The 20,993-nt window shown below is 37.0% G+C and overlaps 1 protein-coding gene across 1 annotated transcript; it reads right to left on the reverse strand.

Moving 5' to 3' along the window:
* Positions 1 to 3,652: 3,652 nt before the first annotated feature.
* Positions 3,653 to 18,969, reverse strand: LOC139691424 (1-acyl-sn-glycerol-3-phosphate acyltransferase alpha-like). The gene is made up of 7 exons (XM_071589271.1): positions 18,839 to 18,969; positions 13,492 to 13,603; positions 12,691 to 12,695; positions 10,617 to 10,780; positions 9,574 to 9,755; positions 7,689 to 7,863; positions 3,653 to 3,882 (listed from the first exon to the last, which is right to left on the reverse strand). The coding sequence occupies exons 1-7, from the start codon at positions 18,967 to 18,969 to the stop codon at positions 3,704 to 3,706; spliced, it is 948 nt and encodes a 315-aa protein (XP_071445372.1). The 3' UTR covers positions 3,653 to 3,703.
* Positions 18,970 to 20,993: the final 2,024 nt, after the last annotated feature.

Raw genomic sequence — 20,993 nt, forward strand, 5'->3', positions numbered from 1 at the left:
GGAGTGTGGATCGTTCAATTTTGAAACCTCTATAATGTGACCTAATTACGCTCCATCAAGAACCGGTTATTGGAACAGTACAATGCCATCAAATTTTGTGTGACACTGGGTAAAACCAGGAAAGGGACTCATGGCACGCTCAAGGCAGCTTAAAGCTTTGTTGGACAAGGATCGAAGATTGAGCATTAGTATGGTTTCTGATGAACTGAGCATCCCTAAAAGTGATGTGCATTCGCTTGTGGCCAATAAATAGGCATGAGAAAAGTGTGTACAAATTTGGTGCTGTGAGTGTTCTTGGACAACAAAAGGAAACTCGCCAATGGATCTGCCAAGAGTTTATCGACCATGTGAGTGAGGGTCCATATCCACCCTACAGCCCTGATGTTGCCCCATCAGACTTTTTCCTCTTCCCCCTTCTCTAATCCATGCTGAAAGGATGTCACCATGGCTCAGTGGAAGCATTGTAATGGGCTGTGATGAGGGAGCTTAGCAGAATTCTGGGCATCACCTTCTAGAAGGCATACAAGGCATGGAAAACCGACTGGAAGTGATGTGTGGACACACATTGGTGCTACTTCAAAGACTTTTAAGGGTATGTTTCAATTCTGGCGGTAAATATTTTTTAAATCAACTCAGCTCTACTACTTTTGAGACACCTTGTATTCAGTCATGGCCTTTGAACTCTCCAGATTGCTTAAGGGAGTCCTTTTTTCCTAAAAAAGTTCTGTAATGAGCCAGACTTTTTCATTTTTTTATTGAGCATCTATAACTCTGATACAATCACTGTTACTAAAAATTGTTACTATCACTAAAATAAGTTAAAGTGTTGGGGAAAGTCATCCATCGTAAATCAATAAAATAAACTATAGGGAATGTAATAAAAACTGAAAATCAGGCAGAGATAGAAGTTATTTTATTTTATTTATATTTTTTGCTGACCTATGGCATTGCATCCATTTTTTTCAGGTTTGGTTAAAAACCAAATTATATATGCCAATGAATTTTGTGCCTGTATTTTTAAAATAATATCTCTTTTATTGCAAATTATCTTCCTTAACACTTTGTTGCTTATTAATAGGATTCAATTATCATTAGTTCTACTCTGCACAGATAAAGGGAATTGTAATAATTAATTGAAGTTTGTAATTTATGAAATAATTTTCAACCTGTGTGGTTTTTATCCATGGAAAGAACATAAATATTTTTATCACTAATAGGTGTTGGGTACCCTACTTGCATGAAGTATGGTGGTATTCCAAATTAGATAACAGATTGGAAAAGTGAAAACTGAAGATGGCATATCAGCATTCACAATTGCTACAACAAGTGCAGTTCAACTCCTACTTAGGACTATACAGACCAGGAAATAAATAGGAGGGTGAGAGAATTGCAGATTTTTGGGCCACTTAGAATGAAACTTCTAGTGTGAGGTTCTATAAGTCTACATATTTACCAGGTTCAAAGTTGGTAATACCTGAGAGCATATTAAATACGTTATAAAATTTTACGATTCTCAGCAACATAAACCCAACTTTAATAGAATTCTTTCCAGGGGAGAAGATGGGGTATCCGCCACTTCAGGCAGCTGCCCCCCTACCTCCTCTGCATGTGGGGAATGAGCTGTTCCTCCAGGCATCTCATCCACACTTACCCTTGCCTTCCTTAGGTTAGAGCACTTCTCGAGTGAACGTCTTGGATGTGCAAGTGCAAGAGCATCTTTATTTAAGTAATCCCCTGAATAGGCTCCAATTGGCATCTCGCAATCTCACTGGGACAGTAAAATACTGTGCCAAACTGTGGACCAAACCAGACCCTGTCAGCACTGAATCTTTATTTGTGGCTTTTGTTGGCTGGGTCAGCCCTAAGCTGGCAATTCCAACATCGTCATTCTTTAGCCATTGTGTTCCTCAGTGGTATTGCCTATCATTTTGCCTAGCATGCCATGTTCTCCCCAGCATTGTACATTTTGGGAGTGGCTAGTCTTCAAGTGCAAATGTATTTTTTTTGTGATCAGCCATTTGAGTGATGATGTCACACCAAAAGCACTATGGAGGAAGACAATGGGAAATCTTTTTGATAATTTATTCCCGGACTGTTATGATGAAGTCTATGATGACAATGAGTCCTGGTAATCTAAGGACTTGGACTTTGGGGCTTTGTATTGCTCCAGGTAGTGGGAGAGATAAGGCTTCTGGAGCACTGTACTTGAAAAGTAAATTTCGTGCTGATGTCGCTGTCATATAAATTTTTTGGGTGCATTTTCTGTAGGCTGATGAATTTAATTTTATATAACATAATTGTCTTTTTATTTAATGGATGGAGCTATTTAGAGTAGAAAGGGTAATATGCTTCTTGGTATTATTTACAAACATGCTTCTAATTCAGTTCAAACTGGGCAATCCAGGTATATAAATAGGGTGCTAAAACTGTTTCTACTGTACGTTCAAATTCAGTACTTCAATCACATGTGTTATTGAAACACCATCGACAAGCCATATCCATGCTGTATAAAACTGATAGTGGTTACCTCTGAATTAGAAAAAACTGATGAAATTCCATGCAAAGAGATACATACAATACAGGAATTTTGTGAATAAACATGAAGTTGACTCTTTAGTGGTTTGTGAAGGAGTTGAAGGAGTTAGGAAAGCCCAAAATTATCAGTTAGCAGGTCAATAAAAACCATTATTCCACTTCTAATCTCCGATTCTACCTCACTGCAGCACCAACTAAACCTGTTTGACCACATATTATTTAAAATGCACTAGTTGGCCCTTGAATAAAGCTGCTTAAAAAAAATTAAAACTTTGGCATATTTATATCACAACAAGGAGTTAGGGTTTTAAAACTGAAACCAATGTATACCTTTTTCAAATGTACACTCATTCCAAATGAATGGATTTACATTAGGGCAAAATGCACCCTACTTCCACCTTGTAACATGTGGTTGAAGTTTGCAAATGATCTGTGAGGTTTCAAAGCTGCAGTATATCCTTGATAAATGAAACAGTTTCTGGCGTCACTTGGTGGAAATTCTTCATATTGAAATTAAATTTAAAATACTTCGCCTTTCCACATAAAAGTCATCATAACATCATGATGTTATACCATGACGAAACCTAGGTAGTAATAAAAGTGGTTCATGTGGAAAGGCGAAGTATTTTAAATTTAATTTCAATATTTTCAGTATACTATATCCTTGAGTTTCTTTTTTTAAGTTATTTCACAAAAATGTCTCTTGAATTTCGCTAGTAAATGTCAAATGTCTCAAAGAAGTTGTCGTATGCAATTGTTTGTAACAGCATTTGAACATAATATAATTTATTATTACAATGCTACTCAAAATTATTCACCACTCGTTTCAAGTGGCTCCTAAACGACATAATCATTATTCTTAACTTACATAAAATATGTAAAGCAGCATGTTTGAGAAGTGTGTAATTAATACATTGCCAAGACTTATCCTCATTTTAGTACCGAGATAATATCATATCAGTGCCATTGATCTATTCTTCCACACAAAAAATAAATAAACATTAAAAGCCAAGGAACGAAAAATTTCAACTGACTTTCACAAAAATTACTTCCACCATTTTGTAGGTAATGAGCTCTTTTCAGTAAGTTGGATACATGATAAACAGTTGATCCCGTACCCAATGGTTGTCTTCGATCAGTTTCCAAAAAGGTTTTCATTGCTCTTTCTTCATTTTACCTTTTTGCGAATGACTAAATGGTCCGGTGGAATCTCAGAGAGTAACTCCTTCCCTAATAATTCGTATTCTCTAGTCATCATTTTGTGAGTTTTCTCCATTAACGCTGGAATATCTTCCGTTGTTAAAGAAGTTGTCGAAATCTCTGGAAGGATTTTCACGATAGCTTTCCCTAAAAAATGAAACAAGATGCTTCGAATTAAAATTTAAAAATATAAAAGTACGTTACAGTAAATACAAATGCGCGTATTTGAGCGGAACAAGACACAAACGTCTGAAGACTCTTTCTGTCAGTTTTATCAATACTACCATTTTTTTGATGAAGCATGCATTTCTAAAAAAATAGCTGAAATATCCGAAGTAATTTCATGTGACACAGAGTTTCAATAAACTTCAGTATACAGTTGTCAGTGATCTTGCACATTGCTGTTACAGATGTGACCGCGGAGGTGATAATAAATACATGTAGCCCTTTTCACATTTCTCCGAGACAGTGATCGATGGCTTATATTGCTTCAGGATACTGGACAACACCCCACCTAATTAATTCCTGGAATGTTGTGTTTCTAACAGGATGATGCCGTGGCTAACGTACTGACTTGCCCCAAGAGGGCCCGAGTTCGAATCCCGGCGATGTAAGATATTTTTTCAGTATTCCGATCCTGACTTGAGTGCTTTGAGTTAGTACGCCGTCCGTCGGATGGGACGTCAAGCTGCGGATCCCTTGGCTCCTTTTGTTAAGAGTAGGCGCAAATGACCTCAGCGGTCGGTCGCTTCCTCTAAAACTACTACTATGAATTACAGTAACATCTATGCATTTAGCTTTCAATGCCAAAGCAATGTACATCATACGAAATAGCAACTAACGTGAACACTACGATTTTTCAAAAGCCCTCTTGGTATTATTTACCTTATATTTGTGCTTTTTAGAACCTCTCGGTAGGCCTTTAATTTGTTTTTTAAGTTGGATTGGAGTCCAAGATACATACGAATGGTATTTTTTGGGCTGCTCTCCGCCGACCACCCGGTTCGCCCTTAGCTTAGGGGTCAAGGAAATAAACAACAATTAATTATAAATAGGCAATTTTTCACAAAATAAAATTTAATGTGACCGGTTTCAATGTAACTGCGTTATCATCAGGTGACAAACATAATGATGATGTAGTTGCATGGAAACCGGTCCCATTAAATTTTATTTTGTGGAAAATTACCATTTTTAATGAATCATGATATTACACCAAATCACACCTGAAAGGTCTATTTTTATACATAAATATGTCAGAATTTTTAACGCACATCAACTGCGAATTCATGTAACAATATTTAGAAGCAAATTTCGCATCATTTTCTTCCTCATCCCGCTAAAAGAAATATTTTATTCACAGAAATAAGCGATTTTCTAAGGCGTATGCAACTTTTTTCATGAAAATGTATTGTTGAGAGGTGTTTGAATGCAGTTACAAAAATTCAAGAGCCTTGTAATGAGAGAAAAAATAAATATGCCCAGATGTTTCCGTTTGTAGGATTAAAAAAAATCTAGGAAATCATATGAGATTTTTTAGGTTTAGCTCCTCTCCGAACATTCGGGAAATATGATACCCCTGGTTTCTTGTGCCCCATTGGTTAAGCCTCTTTCAAAGCTGGAAATATCTTCCGAAAGTGACTGAACAACGTTTTCATGAATATTGTTTCTTAAAGTTAGAGACTGCCTCGCAGTTGCATCACTTGCCGCTAAGTATAGAAAACTTTCCTCAAAATACGTAAACACAATACCAAGTGTTGTAACATAAAGTTGACATCATTCGGCCTCTTTTCTGAAGAGCCTACTGAAGAAATAGTACATGTTCTCCTCCCATATTGTGTCCTCCAATACAACTCGGCTATGAAGCAACGCAAGTAATTGCGGTAACTGACATTGTGTGTCTTCCATTAGGGAAGGCGGCCAACGTGGCTTATAACCACGCTACTCCGTCTCTCGATCATTTCAACGGTATTATTTTATTATCTTTAGCATTAGATTGTTGATTAAAAATTGAAGCCACTCATAGTAGCTACCGATAATAAGAAAAGAGCTGATTCACGAGAATTACATCAACAGCAGTATCATTACGATCTCAACATGCTAACCATTTAGGATTGATGAAATAAATGGAAATAAATGCCGATCCCCATGGCCCATAATTGCTGCCATACAACACCATCAGGTATTTCTTTTCCGGTATGAAAGATTTTCACCAAGTTAAAACTGAGACTATCTTTTATTGTTCAAGCTACGGAGCGATAACTTAAAATATATCGAGTTTTGGGAAATCCAAACAATAAATTAAATACTAAGATCGTAGTAATGTGAAAATAGCAGGCGAAAATTCTGCGAACCGACATTTAAAACTTTAAAGTTCTTTTCATCGAGTTCGATAATATAAAGGAAAGATTAATTACGATAACAAGTACGACACCCACAATTCATGATTATCAATGCGATCTTTATCGTAGTTAAGAAGAACATGCTCTCACTATTGAAAAAATAAATAAACTTAAGTATTGCGATTAGGACTCGATAGCCACTAGGGACGAATAAATTAATGGGGTATGTTCTGTGTTGACTGGAAAAATGGAACGGAATAATACTTTGAATTATTGGTCAATCATGAGAGAGCAGTAAACATTCCAAGTATTTACTGTCATTACACACACCCTCATTTAGGTTATATATTATACAATGCTATTGGATTCACAGTTTTGACCCGATTTCGCATTATCATAAACTCTTGAGCGTATGAAATCATCATTGAATGAATTTCTGCGAATGGATTTGTGCCTGAGGCTATAGGTACCTACATGTATTTATGCATATGTAGGTATGAAAATTTTGATTCTATGTGGTGCGGTACCATGGTCAGTGATGCAAGGTGATAATCATAGATTGGAGGCTTTTGATATGTGGGTCTGGAGAATGATGGAAAAGGTGAAGTGGGCGGAAAGGTAAACAAACGGCGAATTGCTAGGCATGGAGGGGAGGAGAGAGAATTGCTGGAAGAAATCCAAAAGGAAAGATAGATGTAGGGTATTTTGATTGGCTGGGATGGGATTGAATGGAATGCTGAAGACTGATAGAAAGGACTGTAGGCATGCGAGGTAGGGGTAGGCAAAGGATTGGGATGTTGGACCGAATGAAGGGAGATAAAAGTATGCGGAATTCTAGAACAGATGCCACGTTTGTGTGTTTTGAGGAAAATCTAAGAAATGTCACGAATATCAGTCTGTACCCATCCAAAACCTTCCGTAAACGGTAGACCCCTGTGGCATGTATACATAACCTTCGAGGTAGATACACATGCACAGACCCAATAGATGTGCGTTGTATTTGAAGAGACAGCTAAAATTTTGGGATTTTACCCTAATAAGGGAATATTTATCAAATGACTACGCCAGGAAAAGATAACGCATCTCTTAAAACAACGAAGGCGTCAGATTGCAGTGGTTATCTTGTAGTCAAAAATCATGATCGTGTACAAAAAAAGATGCTGACGCTCTTGGTGATAAGAGTGATGAAGAGATAACTACGGAGCTTTTTCAAGTGCAAGTGAACTTAAACTATGGGTTCCGAAGCAGTTATCAATACTGAGGAAACACTTCCTGCTTGTTGATCATTTTGTGGATCCACGTTTCTCCGCGTTGCAATGAGTTTTTATAAAGCTCAGAACGTTAATACTCCAGATACAACACACGCAGCGGAACTCGGAATGTTTCTTCAGAGAATGATCAAACCGATTAAGTAATGTTGGGGAATAATGAAATAGTAAATGTGCCAGTAAAACGAAACATAATGTCATTGTTCATGTTACCAATAACCGTACTAAAGACATACAGACCATAATAATTTTGCTTTCCTTGGAAAGTTTAGGATTGCCAGTTGACCTAAGGACAAATATAGAAAAACACGGCTTGGAGTCCAGGGCGCAAATAGAAACTACTTACCTTGGCCGAAGAGTAGCCTCTTCTCATCGATGAACACGTAAGGATAGAAGACAATTGGGACAACGGGGATGCCGGAGCTGATGGCCGCCCGGAACGCGCCGCTTTTTAAAGGAAGCAAACCTTTGAGTGACAAGTCGTCTCCATCCCAGCTCACGTTTGAGCGGTTCCTTGTGCCCTCGGGGAAGAGAAGAATTTTAGATCTGAAAGAAGAGAGCCGCCCGCGGAGAAAGTTATGCTTAAGAGGCAACACTCTGCTCAATAGCTCTTGTAAATACGCTAGGCTTCGGTATTTTCTGCATGTAAGCAGCCACTGAAGCAGCATTATTCAACGAATCGAAAAGTTGAAAAAGGAAGTAAGATTATGGCAGTTCATTATTTTACCCGCGGAAATCAAAACAGTCGCAGCGCATTAATTAAATGTAAAGATTACAATCTTAACGCTGTTTGGATCATGTCTCAGACGAAATAACTTCTTCTGTCTTTATATTAATATTAATTTATTTATTATTATTAATTTTAAATTCATATTAATCAATCTAATACCAGTTGGTCACTATAATTACTGATCGTATGTTATGCGCCGTCATCGCCAGTGTCTTCAAGAAATTATTTCAAACTATTTCAATAGCACAAAAATAGATGCATAAATTGTACTATGGCATTAAATGTTCGATTAGAAATTAATTATCACAGAATTTTACTGAAAGCTGTGAAGTAGCGTACAATGGGGATTAGCGGCAGAAAAACGGCGGAAACTGAGCGGGATGCCTGGAATCTCTGTTTCTAAACACCTTATCGCGCAAGGAATGAATAGATAAAAATAATTTTCGAGTACTTGCGTTCGCGGCCGATATGTGTGTGAGGCTCATGACGCTTGGCGTCATGAGCCTCACACACAAATCGGACGCATGGTACGTACGCACAGGAATTCATGCGTCAAAACAATGGGAATACATGACTCTAAATGAGCAAATCTGTCTTGGGACCCTCAAGGCCACGTATTTGCATAATAATTGACTTGATATGGTTATAAAATGACACTACACAGAGAAGTTGACATATAGTCACTGCTGACGATAAAAAATTACCGCTTTTGTAATATGTATATTTATAGATACTCAACTTAAAAAAGTGACCCCTACGCTATTTGATCATAGATTATAAGAAATAATAATGGAATAGTTATAAAAATTTCAATCATTGTTTCATATTGCCTTGTGGCATAGCAAATATCCGTGTACAAATTCTTTGACATTACGGATTAATGACGAACTTCAATGTTGTTAATTATTTTCAATTAATATGGTTGAAAAACTTCATTAGTTGTTCTCTTTATAAATGCTGATTCTTAATATTTAGAGAGCGATTCAAAGAAACTTTTCATTCTTTGATAGCTAGTAACCAAGCCTTTCATAGTTTTCAAAATGAATGGACCCTTAGTTATTACTGTAAGACACTGTAAAATCAGAACTTCGTTCGCCACACATATAGGACGACCTTATGAGCCCGGTGCCGTATTCGTCGGTAATCCATATTAGCAGCTGGAAATCCTATGTCACATCTGAATATTATATTTTTATGATTTTTGTATTCAAAATAGTTAAAAGCCACAAAAATAGTTCTTAAATTTGCAAGAGCGTTTAAAGTCACATGTCAGGAAGGGCCAAGTTCATACAGTAGTGCAATGCTTAAGTCTTATTTAACTTCAGCAATTCTTAGTTTTGACGTGCAAAGCAATGACTATTTTTAAAAATTATTTAAAAAAGCCAAAATTAGTTATTATTATATAATTATGTAATAGTATAAATATAATCATCAGTAATTGTGGAATTACTCTTACGATCCACAGACAAAATTCAAGCGGAAAAAATCTCTTTTCACTTACTTTGTCTTGAGCAGCACGTTGAGCAGATGCTTCTATTGAATAAAAGGCATTTTTCCCTCGCGATCGGTCGACATAAATGGCACCAGCGAGGTAAGCCGCCAAACCGAATGGCCACACGTAGAACACTTCTTTCTTGATCACTACAGCCATAGGATGAAACGATTCCCACAAATGCATCAATCCTGGAATGTTTTAAATGAATTTCATGAGTCTCATTTTCAATATCAAACTTTATTAAATAGGGTGACTACTAGCTATCCGTTTCATATAAATGGAGTCATAAAAAGATATACATATATTTAATGAAATTGGCATAAACTATAATAAATATTCTTTATAAATTCTAATAAACTATATAAAAACGTCTTAACTTCAGTAGTTTTTTGTGGTAGCTGGAAAAGCATGTATATGTCACTTTAATTTGGTTGATTTAAATTCAACAATATAATACTATCAGCGTCAATAAAAAGTTCAGGGAAAGAGAAATTACGGCATCGTTAGCTATAAGTAACACTCAAACTTTTTTCTGCTTAAATGACCTGAAAAAATCCTGAATAAATGAACTGAAATTTTGAGCACATCAGAGACAAAAAATGTCTTCAATATTGAGCCGGGGAAATTATGAAACATGATACATTTTGATAAATACTATTCCTGTTGAATGTACTTTCATTATCCATCACAAAGTAAATGCATCAGGCATTTGATTAATATCAAAAGAAGGAAACCATTCGATGTCGTTAACATCACTGGAAATTTTAGTTCTAAAATGGCCATAAAACTTTGAGTGCATATTGATATAGTCGAGGGGTGCGTAAAATACGTACACCGAAGTATGATAATGACGTACAGTAGACGTAACAATATTGGCGAATAACAACGCCCTTGGTTGAAATTTGGCGGCTTTCTTTAGAGAGAAAAATATTTCGATAAATAACCTCGGGATGAATCTAATTTTAATCACATTGTATATTCTCGTTCCTTAATTAATCAAATCAAATTATAGAAAAAGCTTCCACTTTAGGAAACTCACCTTAACTTACCGAGTGCATCGAGGGTACTTTGGTGGTTTGCGACGAATACCACGCCCTTGGACGTTCCATCTTTGTGAGTTCGTCCGGCGAGTTCATCCAATAATTCTCTCCCTCGCAGCTCCCATTTCACGCCCAGGAGAAATGAGACATATCTCGCGTATGGGGCAATCAACCTAAGGTCGGGATTTCACAATGATACAAATTTTGTGGCTGGGCAAGGGCATCCTTAGTTTAGAATGTTAGGGGCTCTTCATATTTTATGGCAATGTCTCGTGCCACAAGAAAAGAGCAATGAATAGCAGAAATCAAAACGTATCAAGTTAAGGTATTACTGTTGAAACAATAAAATTTGCTAAAAGTATTCCTTGCCAAAAATTTTCAATACTTAGATAAAATCATTGTGAACTTGGCAAATGTTCAAAGTGTATTTTATTTGTATTATATTCCAAGTTAACGGTCATTTTGAAAATTTTGAACAGCTGTAATTAGACTCCCAAAAAACAAGGAGTATTTGAAGATATTCTAGGTAAGAATAGAGGGTCAGCTCGAATAGAAGTAATTGTAAATGGATGAAATAGTTATCGTAAATAGTAAAAATAGAGATCAGTCACTTCGCCACTCTCTTCGCGTATCTGCGTGTATGTACGTATTTCCATAAGTAAATAAATATTCTACTAAAGTTTACTTTAAATTTATATGAAACAATATGTATTGAATTCATGCTACCACGGGGAAAAAGAAATTTAACGGTAAATTCATTGGCGGATTGTTCGCAACATTAATATAAAATGCAGCTGTGAGAAATCCATCTTTCCGCAATATTACTAGCACCCCAATAATGCTCGCTACACGGATATAATATTTTATCTAATTTTTACTAGCCGGAGATAATTCGTCCTTTCATAAGGCTCACCGTGTCGTAATTTTTATCGGGAACTACTCCAAAGGCAGGCTATATTCTTCGTCAATGGCTTCAAGAACACGAGTTTTATTTGCCATCGAAAGGGTGTTTTCCTTCAGACAACTGCTATAATTGCGATTTCATGAGCACTGGGCACAAAATATGAAGAGTCATGTTACGTATACGTATAGTATATAGACTTTATTTTAGGCTGTACTGCCATTTTGTATTTGTATTCAGCAGTTTGTGTCTTATCCCATCTTTGTGAATTCTAACCTCTGCTCAAGTCTTCGGGCCGTGAATAGGTTAAATTGAAATTTTTTCACATTTGGTTTATTTGAAGGGATTTCGTCAAATGGTTTTCAGTAAAAATCCTAATGAATCAAAATGCCTCTTAATGAAGATGCTGAAAAAAGCAAGTTATATCGAAACTATCAAATGACCCTTGAATACACTGTGTTCAAATTTTAAAAATTTTTTCTTGGACAAAAACTGAACAGACATGATTCATCCACATGCGCTACTCTGTTCAGTTGTAATTCATGAATTTCGCAGTCATTATCACGAAAATTCAAGTAATAACTACTTCCGTGGCTATCCAACCGATAGAGACAACTTTTAAAAATACGAAGACTAAAAATCATTGAAGTACCACTCTTTAAATCAAATTATAAATGGGATCAGTCTTTAGATGCCTCGAGAAATACTTTAAAATATATCGGAATAGCGTAAAACAGAATGAACAAAATCGATCGTCACATTTGGACCACCACCATTTGAAATCTTTTTGAGGCCTTCTAAATGTCTCAAATTCAAGTGTTCTTTCTCCCTGGGCATACTAAGTTGGTAACTACGTCTTCGAAAAAATTAAAATAAAAAAATGGAGTTAAGTTGAGAAAGGAATTAAACGAATCTTCGCGCAGAGTTGACCGTCTCTCTCCTAATCTAATCTAATGATGGTCCCGAAACATTCTATCATGTACATGACTCTGAGTTTCATTCACAATCTTCGCAAACCTCAAAACAATGCACTATATCGTTTATAGATTCCGCTGAACGATCATCGGCTCCTTTATCGCAATGAATTAACTTGGAGCATGTGTTTGCCTAATCGACCCTGAAAAGAACCCAAACGAAGGGTAGAAAATAAATAAAATAAAATTTTGAACTTTCGAGGCTGACGTCGGCTAAAGAAGAGCATTAAGGTTATAATTTGTTGAAAATGATCGAAAGTGACTAAGCCGCTCTCGCTTCCAAGAACAAAATAAATCTTTTCGATTCTATTCATATTTTATAGTCAAGTCTGTGGCTGACACAACGCCATACGTGATGTGTTACTTATTTCCTTACCTATTCAATATTCCTGCAACTATTAGTTAATGTTCGATCGTTTTGAATAGGAGCGTCATAGGATGTGAAGTGGTTCTTCACAATCGAGATAAATATAGCCATATAAATAATCATTATAAATAAAAATATAGACGATACATAAAACTACAAATCCAAAAGGGTGATATTATTTTTTTATAGCTTTATATTTTTGCCCTTAGATACTTATTTAAAAGAATTGTACTTCGATGTGAAGTTTATTTCACTAAATTTTCTATAATTAATTGAAGGATAAACTAGGAGTAGGGTATGCCTCTGATCACAAGGACTACTTCAACAACTCAAAACACCTTCTGGGACATCCCTCAGACAGCAATGCTATTTCAGAGTAATAAAAGTAGCCTAACCGGCGGTTAGACCTATCGAACTGAGTAGTACACTCGCCTGCTATATCAAATAACGCGGGTACGAATCTTTAGAGTAAACATAAATGGTAGTAATGCCACCAAATGTTTTGTCGCGCATGAGCGACCTCGCGAAGCAGTCCTCAGAGCGCTCAAGATCAAATTACACTCCGACTGTGCGCAGTAGTAATATTTATAGAAATTAATGGAGTTCCTGAAATAGTTGCAGTACTTATGGTGAATTAACTACATTCTTCGGTCGCAGAAAAAATATTGGAATCAGAAGCACGGTCCAAAAGGAAAATAAAACGTAATAGAAAAGGAATTGTCCATGAAACAGGAAGGAATGCCCTCTCTTGCTCCTGTTTTGCAGCACGACGCCAATCACCAGCAAATAAAACGTAATAAGTGCCAATAAGATCACGATCACAATCTAATTACTTAATTTATTGGCTACATGAAATATTAATTGACCAACTATTAGCTAAATAATTAGATACTATTAGTAACTTAGCTTTAAGAAGATAGCTCTATATAAATATCAGGTGGGAACTAACTGGAAGATAATCGACGATTAAGCAATCGTGGACAACAAGCAAAGCTCAATTGGAGTAGAGATTCATAATTGGATAAAGGGTTAACGACATAATAAAAAATCTGAGGAAAGTTCTCTTATTTGGCAAAGGCTGTGTTACAGCCCATTGACTGCAAAGAAATCGGCTATGGGCTTAGCAGTACTCCACGAGTGAATGAGGGGATCACAGTTATCGGTATCACTCACTCATTTCACTGTAGGCATAGTAAACTATGCTTACATGATCATAGTATTACGATGTGAAAGACGAAGGGAAAACAACTTATAATTACCGACAGGAATAGCAAACCACCACTGATTATTTTAAACCACGGGGTAGTTCACAAAGGATGCATCAATGGAACACTGATAGCAAGCCAAATGCTTCGAAGGCGTGTTACAATGAATGTGAAAAAAGAGGTACCAATTAGAAGAAAGGAGATCCCCATGGTGGAGGTAGTAACGAAACACATAATGCAAGTATACATGCGCAGTGATACAAGTTTACAAGCAAAAAACAAAATTACGATTCTGATGTAGTGGAAGATATTTATGATGATATCTTTATATGATATTATATCTATAGTACGTTTCTCCATCACGATAAGGTAAAGCTCGTGAAATGAGAGCATCCGAAAAGATAAGATAGGAATCATTGAACATACGGCTGCACAGGAGATGATGCTATTTTAGTACCCAGCAAGCCACTGCTAGGGTGTGTGGCGGGGGGTGAATACACAGCAGACTAACTTCGGCCCGAATATTTTTACCTCTACCGCGCTCAGACAATGTTATTATGACCCCTATCGTTCGTGGAAAAAATGACATCTTAAATCTATCCGTTCTACACTTAATCTCTCCAATTTCATTAGCATTATTTCTGCTACCGTAGTACGATGGGGGTAATAATATATTTTCGACATCACTGCTAAATAGACCTTCCAATTTATGCAAGAGCTTCAATCTGTAATTTAACCTTCGCTTCTTGAGTGATTCCCAGCCTAGCTCCTCTAATATTTTGGATACTCTACTAAGTTTATCATAACAATGTTTACAAAACCTAGCTCCTCTACGCTTTATGCGATCCAATGGGGCAATCAGTTCCAAGCACTAGAGGCATATTCTAAATGAGAACAAACCAGCGAAATATAACATTTCTCTTTGACCTTTTCATCACATTTACCCAGTACTCTTCTAATAAATCCTAATTTTTTGTTAGCTTGTCCACATATTTCCGGTATGTTTTTCTGGGCTGAAACGTGTGGAATGGCCGACGGTCAAAGTACACATGCTCCATCTATGAGGAGCAGATAAGAGCAAGTTCTGATCAATAATGCGGTGAAAGTAAAGCTAAAATATGGAAAGGAGTAAGGCAGGCTTGCATATTTTCCTCCGCAATCTTCAAATTATGCGTAGGGGTATCGTTTTTAAGAAAGTGTTACGAAGAAATAACCGTAATATCTCCATACAAATTATTCTGCATAACAATTGATCTTTATGTACATAATGCTGTAAGTTACAGCTGTTAATTTTGATTTTTTTGTTTGAATAAGCCGTAAATTGAAGTTACTCGCACTACGGAGAAGATGGAGCTTCGTAGTGTGATTAATGCCTTCGTTTGAAAGGTTACAGTGCCCGACAAATCCACGATGAAATTACGGATTTTTATCGAAATGATATCCCTTCATAAGGCTCAGCTTTGAGGTGGGAAAAGAATTTTCAAACCGGCCACATGTTTCTCACAGACGATCCAAGTAGTGGAAGACCATCACTCACGGACGATGCCACCACAGTGAAGAAAGTGGAGGTCTTTATTATATTAGAGCTAAGTGCAGTCATCCAAAAGGTCATGAATGAGGCTAATCTTAGCGAAAGTTACTGAACTTACAAGGTAGCGGGTGAAAAATTTAGCACGAAGAGCTGCTCATGTCAAAGGTGTCAACACGCTGGGTCCCACGACTAGTTTCTCCTTTTCAGAAGCAAACACGGCTGTCAAGGGAGTTGTTTAATATTTTTAAGCAGGACGAAGAAGATTTTTTGTCTACCTGGTAACAATGGATGATACTTGAATCTATTGATATGAGCCAGAGACCAAAGACATCCGTCCTCTTACAATGCAATAATTTCGAAGGGTAAATTTCATTCCATTCACCTTGACTGGGATCAGTAGCTTAACTGGTTCAAGCACTCGGACGGGCATCGAGGGATCCGGGTTCGTATTCCGATCAAGGCGAATGATTTTTGCTCTTTAAAATAATTGCATTGTTATTAATTATTAGCGGGTGACTCCGTTAAAAGTTACTGTCGCGGCATATCCCGCAGGTTCTTTGAATCCGTCTTCTTGCCTACGATATTAGATCAGCAAATCAACGGTTTCTCGTCCCAACACAATGATCGCGAAGTTATAATCGGTCGGAATTTCAATGTCCCACCTATTGACTGGAGCACATATAGTTTTAAAACGGAGGGTAAGGACGAAGATTCCTGCGAATCGCTATTGAATTCTTTTACGTTGAACTTCTAGCGTCAAATTGTCATTTCACCAAATAGGGACGATAATATTCTTGATTTTTTGGCAACAAACATTTCCAAAAAAGTCTTAACTATAGAAACTAAAAAAGTAGGGTTTATAAATTCCCAAAATTTAATCACCTTCGGGAATCGAGAAAGCCAAATCGTACTCGTATTTCCCGATAATTCTCGAGTATTCCCGAAGTAATCTTTTTTTCGTTTATCATTTGTAATAATGACGGTAACAGTAAATGTGAATGAACAGTAAATCCGTAGAGAAGGTGGGGCCACTGGGTTCCCGACCCCGGCGCATTCTTTCAGAGGTCCCTAAACACTCCTATATTTACATAGATCATATTCACGTATGACTTTCTAGGTCTATCCATTCCTCTCTCAAGGCATTCACATTTCTCTCGCATTGTACAGTAAATGCTGTTTTCGCTACATGGGGTCCGAAATAAAAAGCCTAAAAGAAAAATTTACATGTATAAAAAAGGGGACTACAATGGCCTAAAATGCGTGAATGAGGATACGTGGAGATCACGCGCTCAGCAGTCAACAAGTTCATTCCTAGTAAAGTTATGAAGGATAACACGGATCCTAGATGGTACAACGCAAATATTAGATAGGCACTGCGACGTCAAAGGCTATTTCATGCCAAAATGAAAATTATTAGGGATGATATCTCTAGCGAAAAAATAGTTGAGATCACTTATGATTACAACATATCTAGGGTGAATGCCAAGAAGGAATTTTGGGAAGCATTGAGCGAATTCAAAAGGAAAAGATTAGCGGAAAATTTTAAAGAGAATGGGGAAGCATTTTGACCGTGCGTCAGGGAGGTTCAGGGCAATAAGTCAATACTCACTTGGAACCACCCGTTTTGAATCGAAGCCAAGCATTTGTTTGTGCAAACGGCGCTCATCGAAGCACGTATAAAACTCAATTATACCATTGAATAGCCTTAAACCATGCATACAATAGATCGATATTCATGCAATACGACTACTTATTAATGATGGATTCAGTGTAGCCCAACGACGTTATTCCTGAACCCAAATAACCGAAGACGTTCGACGTTTACTTGTTGACATTCTTTCCGAACCACGAAGACTATCTATTCCGTTTGCTCTAGCTTCTAGTACTACACGTCTCTTTGAAGCCGAAATATCTTTCTTCTTAATAATTAAGAATTCATTTGGATAAATTTCAACTTTAAATTATATTTCGGAGAGATAGAGCAAAAAGGTAAAAACGATGAATTTTAGTGGTAAAGTGAAAATGCCTTTTACGCGGTATATACATAAAAACATTTAAAGCGTATCTAGGGGTGAATTCTAATGCTCGGGTCGTATTGAAAAAGTCTGAACACTCTTACTTAACGGAATAAAGAGATTCCACAATTTTAACCGAGACAAAATGGTAATAACGTACGACCAACAATATGTATATCCCTCCTCATTTGGTATCATAAGCCGGTTTGGGTTTGCTACCGCTTAGTTCAGTAAAATACGAGCTTAAACCAGTAAAATGTGAACGGCGAAAGTGGTTAGTAAGATATCTTTCAGAATATTTAATTAGATGATTAAAATCGATTTATTTTATTATTTAATTTCAGGATGGAAAGAATATTTGAAGAACGTCTGGAAATAAGGAAAGATATTTCTTCCACTTAAATAATACCTCGAAAAAATGGTTTAAGTTATAAGTATTGGTGAAAGCATGGGATTCGGATTAGCAATTAAGGGATGAAATTAAGAAATTTAATGTCCAAATGGGCAAAAGAATAACTTTCGTAAAATTAAAGAATCAATGAATCAATAAACTTTTAAATTTATGAGTTATAACATAATAAAATGTACTCACGCGCCATTACACGGTTGTGAAAATTTTAGTTGTGCTTTTCATTATATATTTAGAGAAAAGCGTGGCGTTATACACTGAAATTCAAATAATTACTATTTAAATCTTTGTACTAATTAGAAAGGTTAAGAAAGTGGGAGGTCGATTTTACTCTGATCCCAAAGAGCACTTTAGTAGAAAACTCAAAACCTCTCCTCTTATCGGGCACCTCAAATCCCATTTAAAGCAGTGTATGTCGGATTAAATTAAAATGGCGATTCGGAATTTCGGATGAGTAAGGTATTTGCCGGCTTACTCGAACAAAGCGAGTGCGGGTCCAGTGAGCGCATAATAATTATATCATATCATTATAACCCTTTTCCCTCACATGAAAGGTGGCAGCTTAAACCTTCAGAGCATTCAACCCTTGATTAGTTCCCGTCTGTTGTACTGGAAGTAAAACTTGCATAATTATTAATGATATTTCCCAAATTTGTGTAATACCTACAGAACATTATTTACACTCCTCTTCCACGGAGTAATATCAAATGTGGATAATAAGATACACGAGGAAATGAAAGAGTAAAAGAAGATGAACCTTCCATGGAATAGGAAGGCATTTCCTTCCTTTCTCCTATTTTGCAGCAAGACGCCGTACACCAACAAGTACCAGACCACAAGTGCCAGTGAGATCACAACAAGTATTAATATAAGAAGTGAAGAATATAAGCTGTACAGCAATTTCGTGTCTCGCAGGCCTTCGTAAGTCTGGAGGGTCTCCGGTTGTCTCATATGATCCATGGCGAGGTCGTCAGTAAAAGAAGTGGCAGGTCCTATTTCCCTGAACGTCCTTGGTATACTGGTTCATTGGGAGACAGATAATGTACATCCATTATTGAAATAGAAAGAAAGTACACTTCGTGACTTGGGCCTCGACCCATCTTGCCTCGAGCAATAGCGCGGCCGGGAACATGACCTGATCCAAAATAATCAAGTGTCTCTGATAGGCGAGGCGAGAGCTCACTCTGTTTTCAGCCTTATAACGTAAAACTCTCATATAAGGCATGAATTCTCATATAACATTGGGGAGAGTTACTGAACTCAACTTAGCTAACACGTAGCAGAATGGCAGAGCTCAAAATTCCTTAGTTTATGAGCTCCTTTGACGCCCCCGAACGATGGCGTTAAATTTGCGATACTCGCACTTCGCAGCACTCGTAATAATCTCGGTTAGGCTATCAGTCATGGCTCATGAATGATTTGATATTGTGGCAAGGGCGTGTGAATATTTACTCCATATTCTTCAATCCACCGTAAGAGTTTGCAGCAGAAGATATTAGGACACCAAGGAATAATGATAAGAAGAAAGTTTTGAATGATGAATTGCGTTAACTGCTAGTGCTTCCTTCTTTTCGTGCTGTGGTCGCTAATTTCGCTGCGGAAAACGGAATCCTTGAGACGAAATTTTCTGAAGTCTTTATCTTGAAAAAAGGGGAATACAGTGGGTAGAGCGCTTGTCTACCAAATGGAGAGCCGAGAGAGTTCGATTCCGGTAGACGCTCTTGAAAACTCTCAGCATCACCCAAGGTACCCTAAGAATTCACAGGCGACACAATGAACTAGCCACCTACACCCTGTTGTGTAAATTTCAGACGCCTTGTTGGGTTTAGTATGAGGTGAGCTAAGTATAAATTGAGCTCTACCCTCACCTATCAAACCGACGTACAGGTTGACTATTGAGGTCGGTGGTGTTACTGTAATCTCGTGGCTCCCCTGGAATCCTCCGATTCCTGGATTGGGTTTGCGAATGACGGGTCGGATTCTAGATACAGTGGTTAACTGCGAAATTATCAGTCGCTAAGGCATTAATGTGTAAAATATTCTCAATGAATAAGCATTCGCGGACGGGTGGTAGCACTCAGATGGAGTAAGGGAGCTCACGAGCCGTATTCGTAGGTACGTTTCCAAACAACTACCAAGGCTTTCTTAAAGTCACTTTTTCTCCCTCTCGTTAGTGCTCATCGTAGAAGTCAATGGCTGGGTTAAAATGGCCTAGAGAAATCAAAATAATTTAAGGTAAGTTTTATTTTGCGTTGCCTTGTTGTCAATTTGTCCCAGAATAAATCCTAAGCTTTCGGAACTATTTCATGAAACAAATACATCAATCGGCACTAAAAAATTGGAAAAAGTTTGCATTGCATTTTTGAGTCATATTATACATATACGGAAATTATTGCCTAGATTTGTACTGAATTACTACCCGTGCTGGTTTGCGTATTGTTGTAGCTCCTTCTTGCCAACTGCAGTAAATTACCGAGTTTGGGTTAGAATAACTTTCAATATACACCGTTCACATTAACCATACATATCCGACGAACATGCAACAAGATATTCAATCACACTCGCGGGAAAAATAACAAATGAAATTTCTACCCTCTAGTCTTTAGTTAATGTAGAGCAGTTCAGAAGATAATAGCAGGGCAAATAATGAGCATTTTGAGTGTTCCTGATGGCAGTTATTATACGAGGGTAGTTTGAAAGGTTCTCGAAATTATGACAAGATATCGGAGCTAGCAAATTAGTTTCTCGCGTAAACTGACTGTTTGTATAGCGCTTAAAACTTTGGTACAGCAGAAAACATACAAAATATTAATATAAAACACGTAAAAGGACACTCGAATTGATGATAGTTTTTAAATTCATAAATATATTCCTTTGCCTATTTCTGTGTGTGTGTGTGTGTGTATATATATATATATATATATATATATATATATATATATATATATATATATATATATAAAATACATATTTATTTAATTTAG

This window comes from Hetaerina americana, unplaced genomic scaffold (genome assembly GCF_022747635.1).
Source record: "Hetaerina americana unplaced genomic scaffold, ioHetAmer1.1.p SCAF_1, whole genome shotgun sequence".
Lineage (NCBI taxonomy): Eukaryota > Metazoa > Arthropoda > Insecta > Odonata > Calopterygidae > Hetaerina > Hetaerina americana.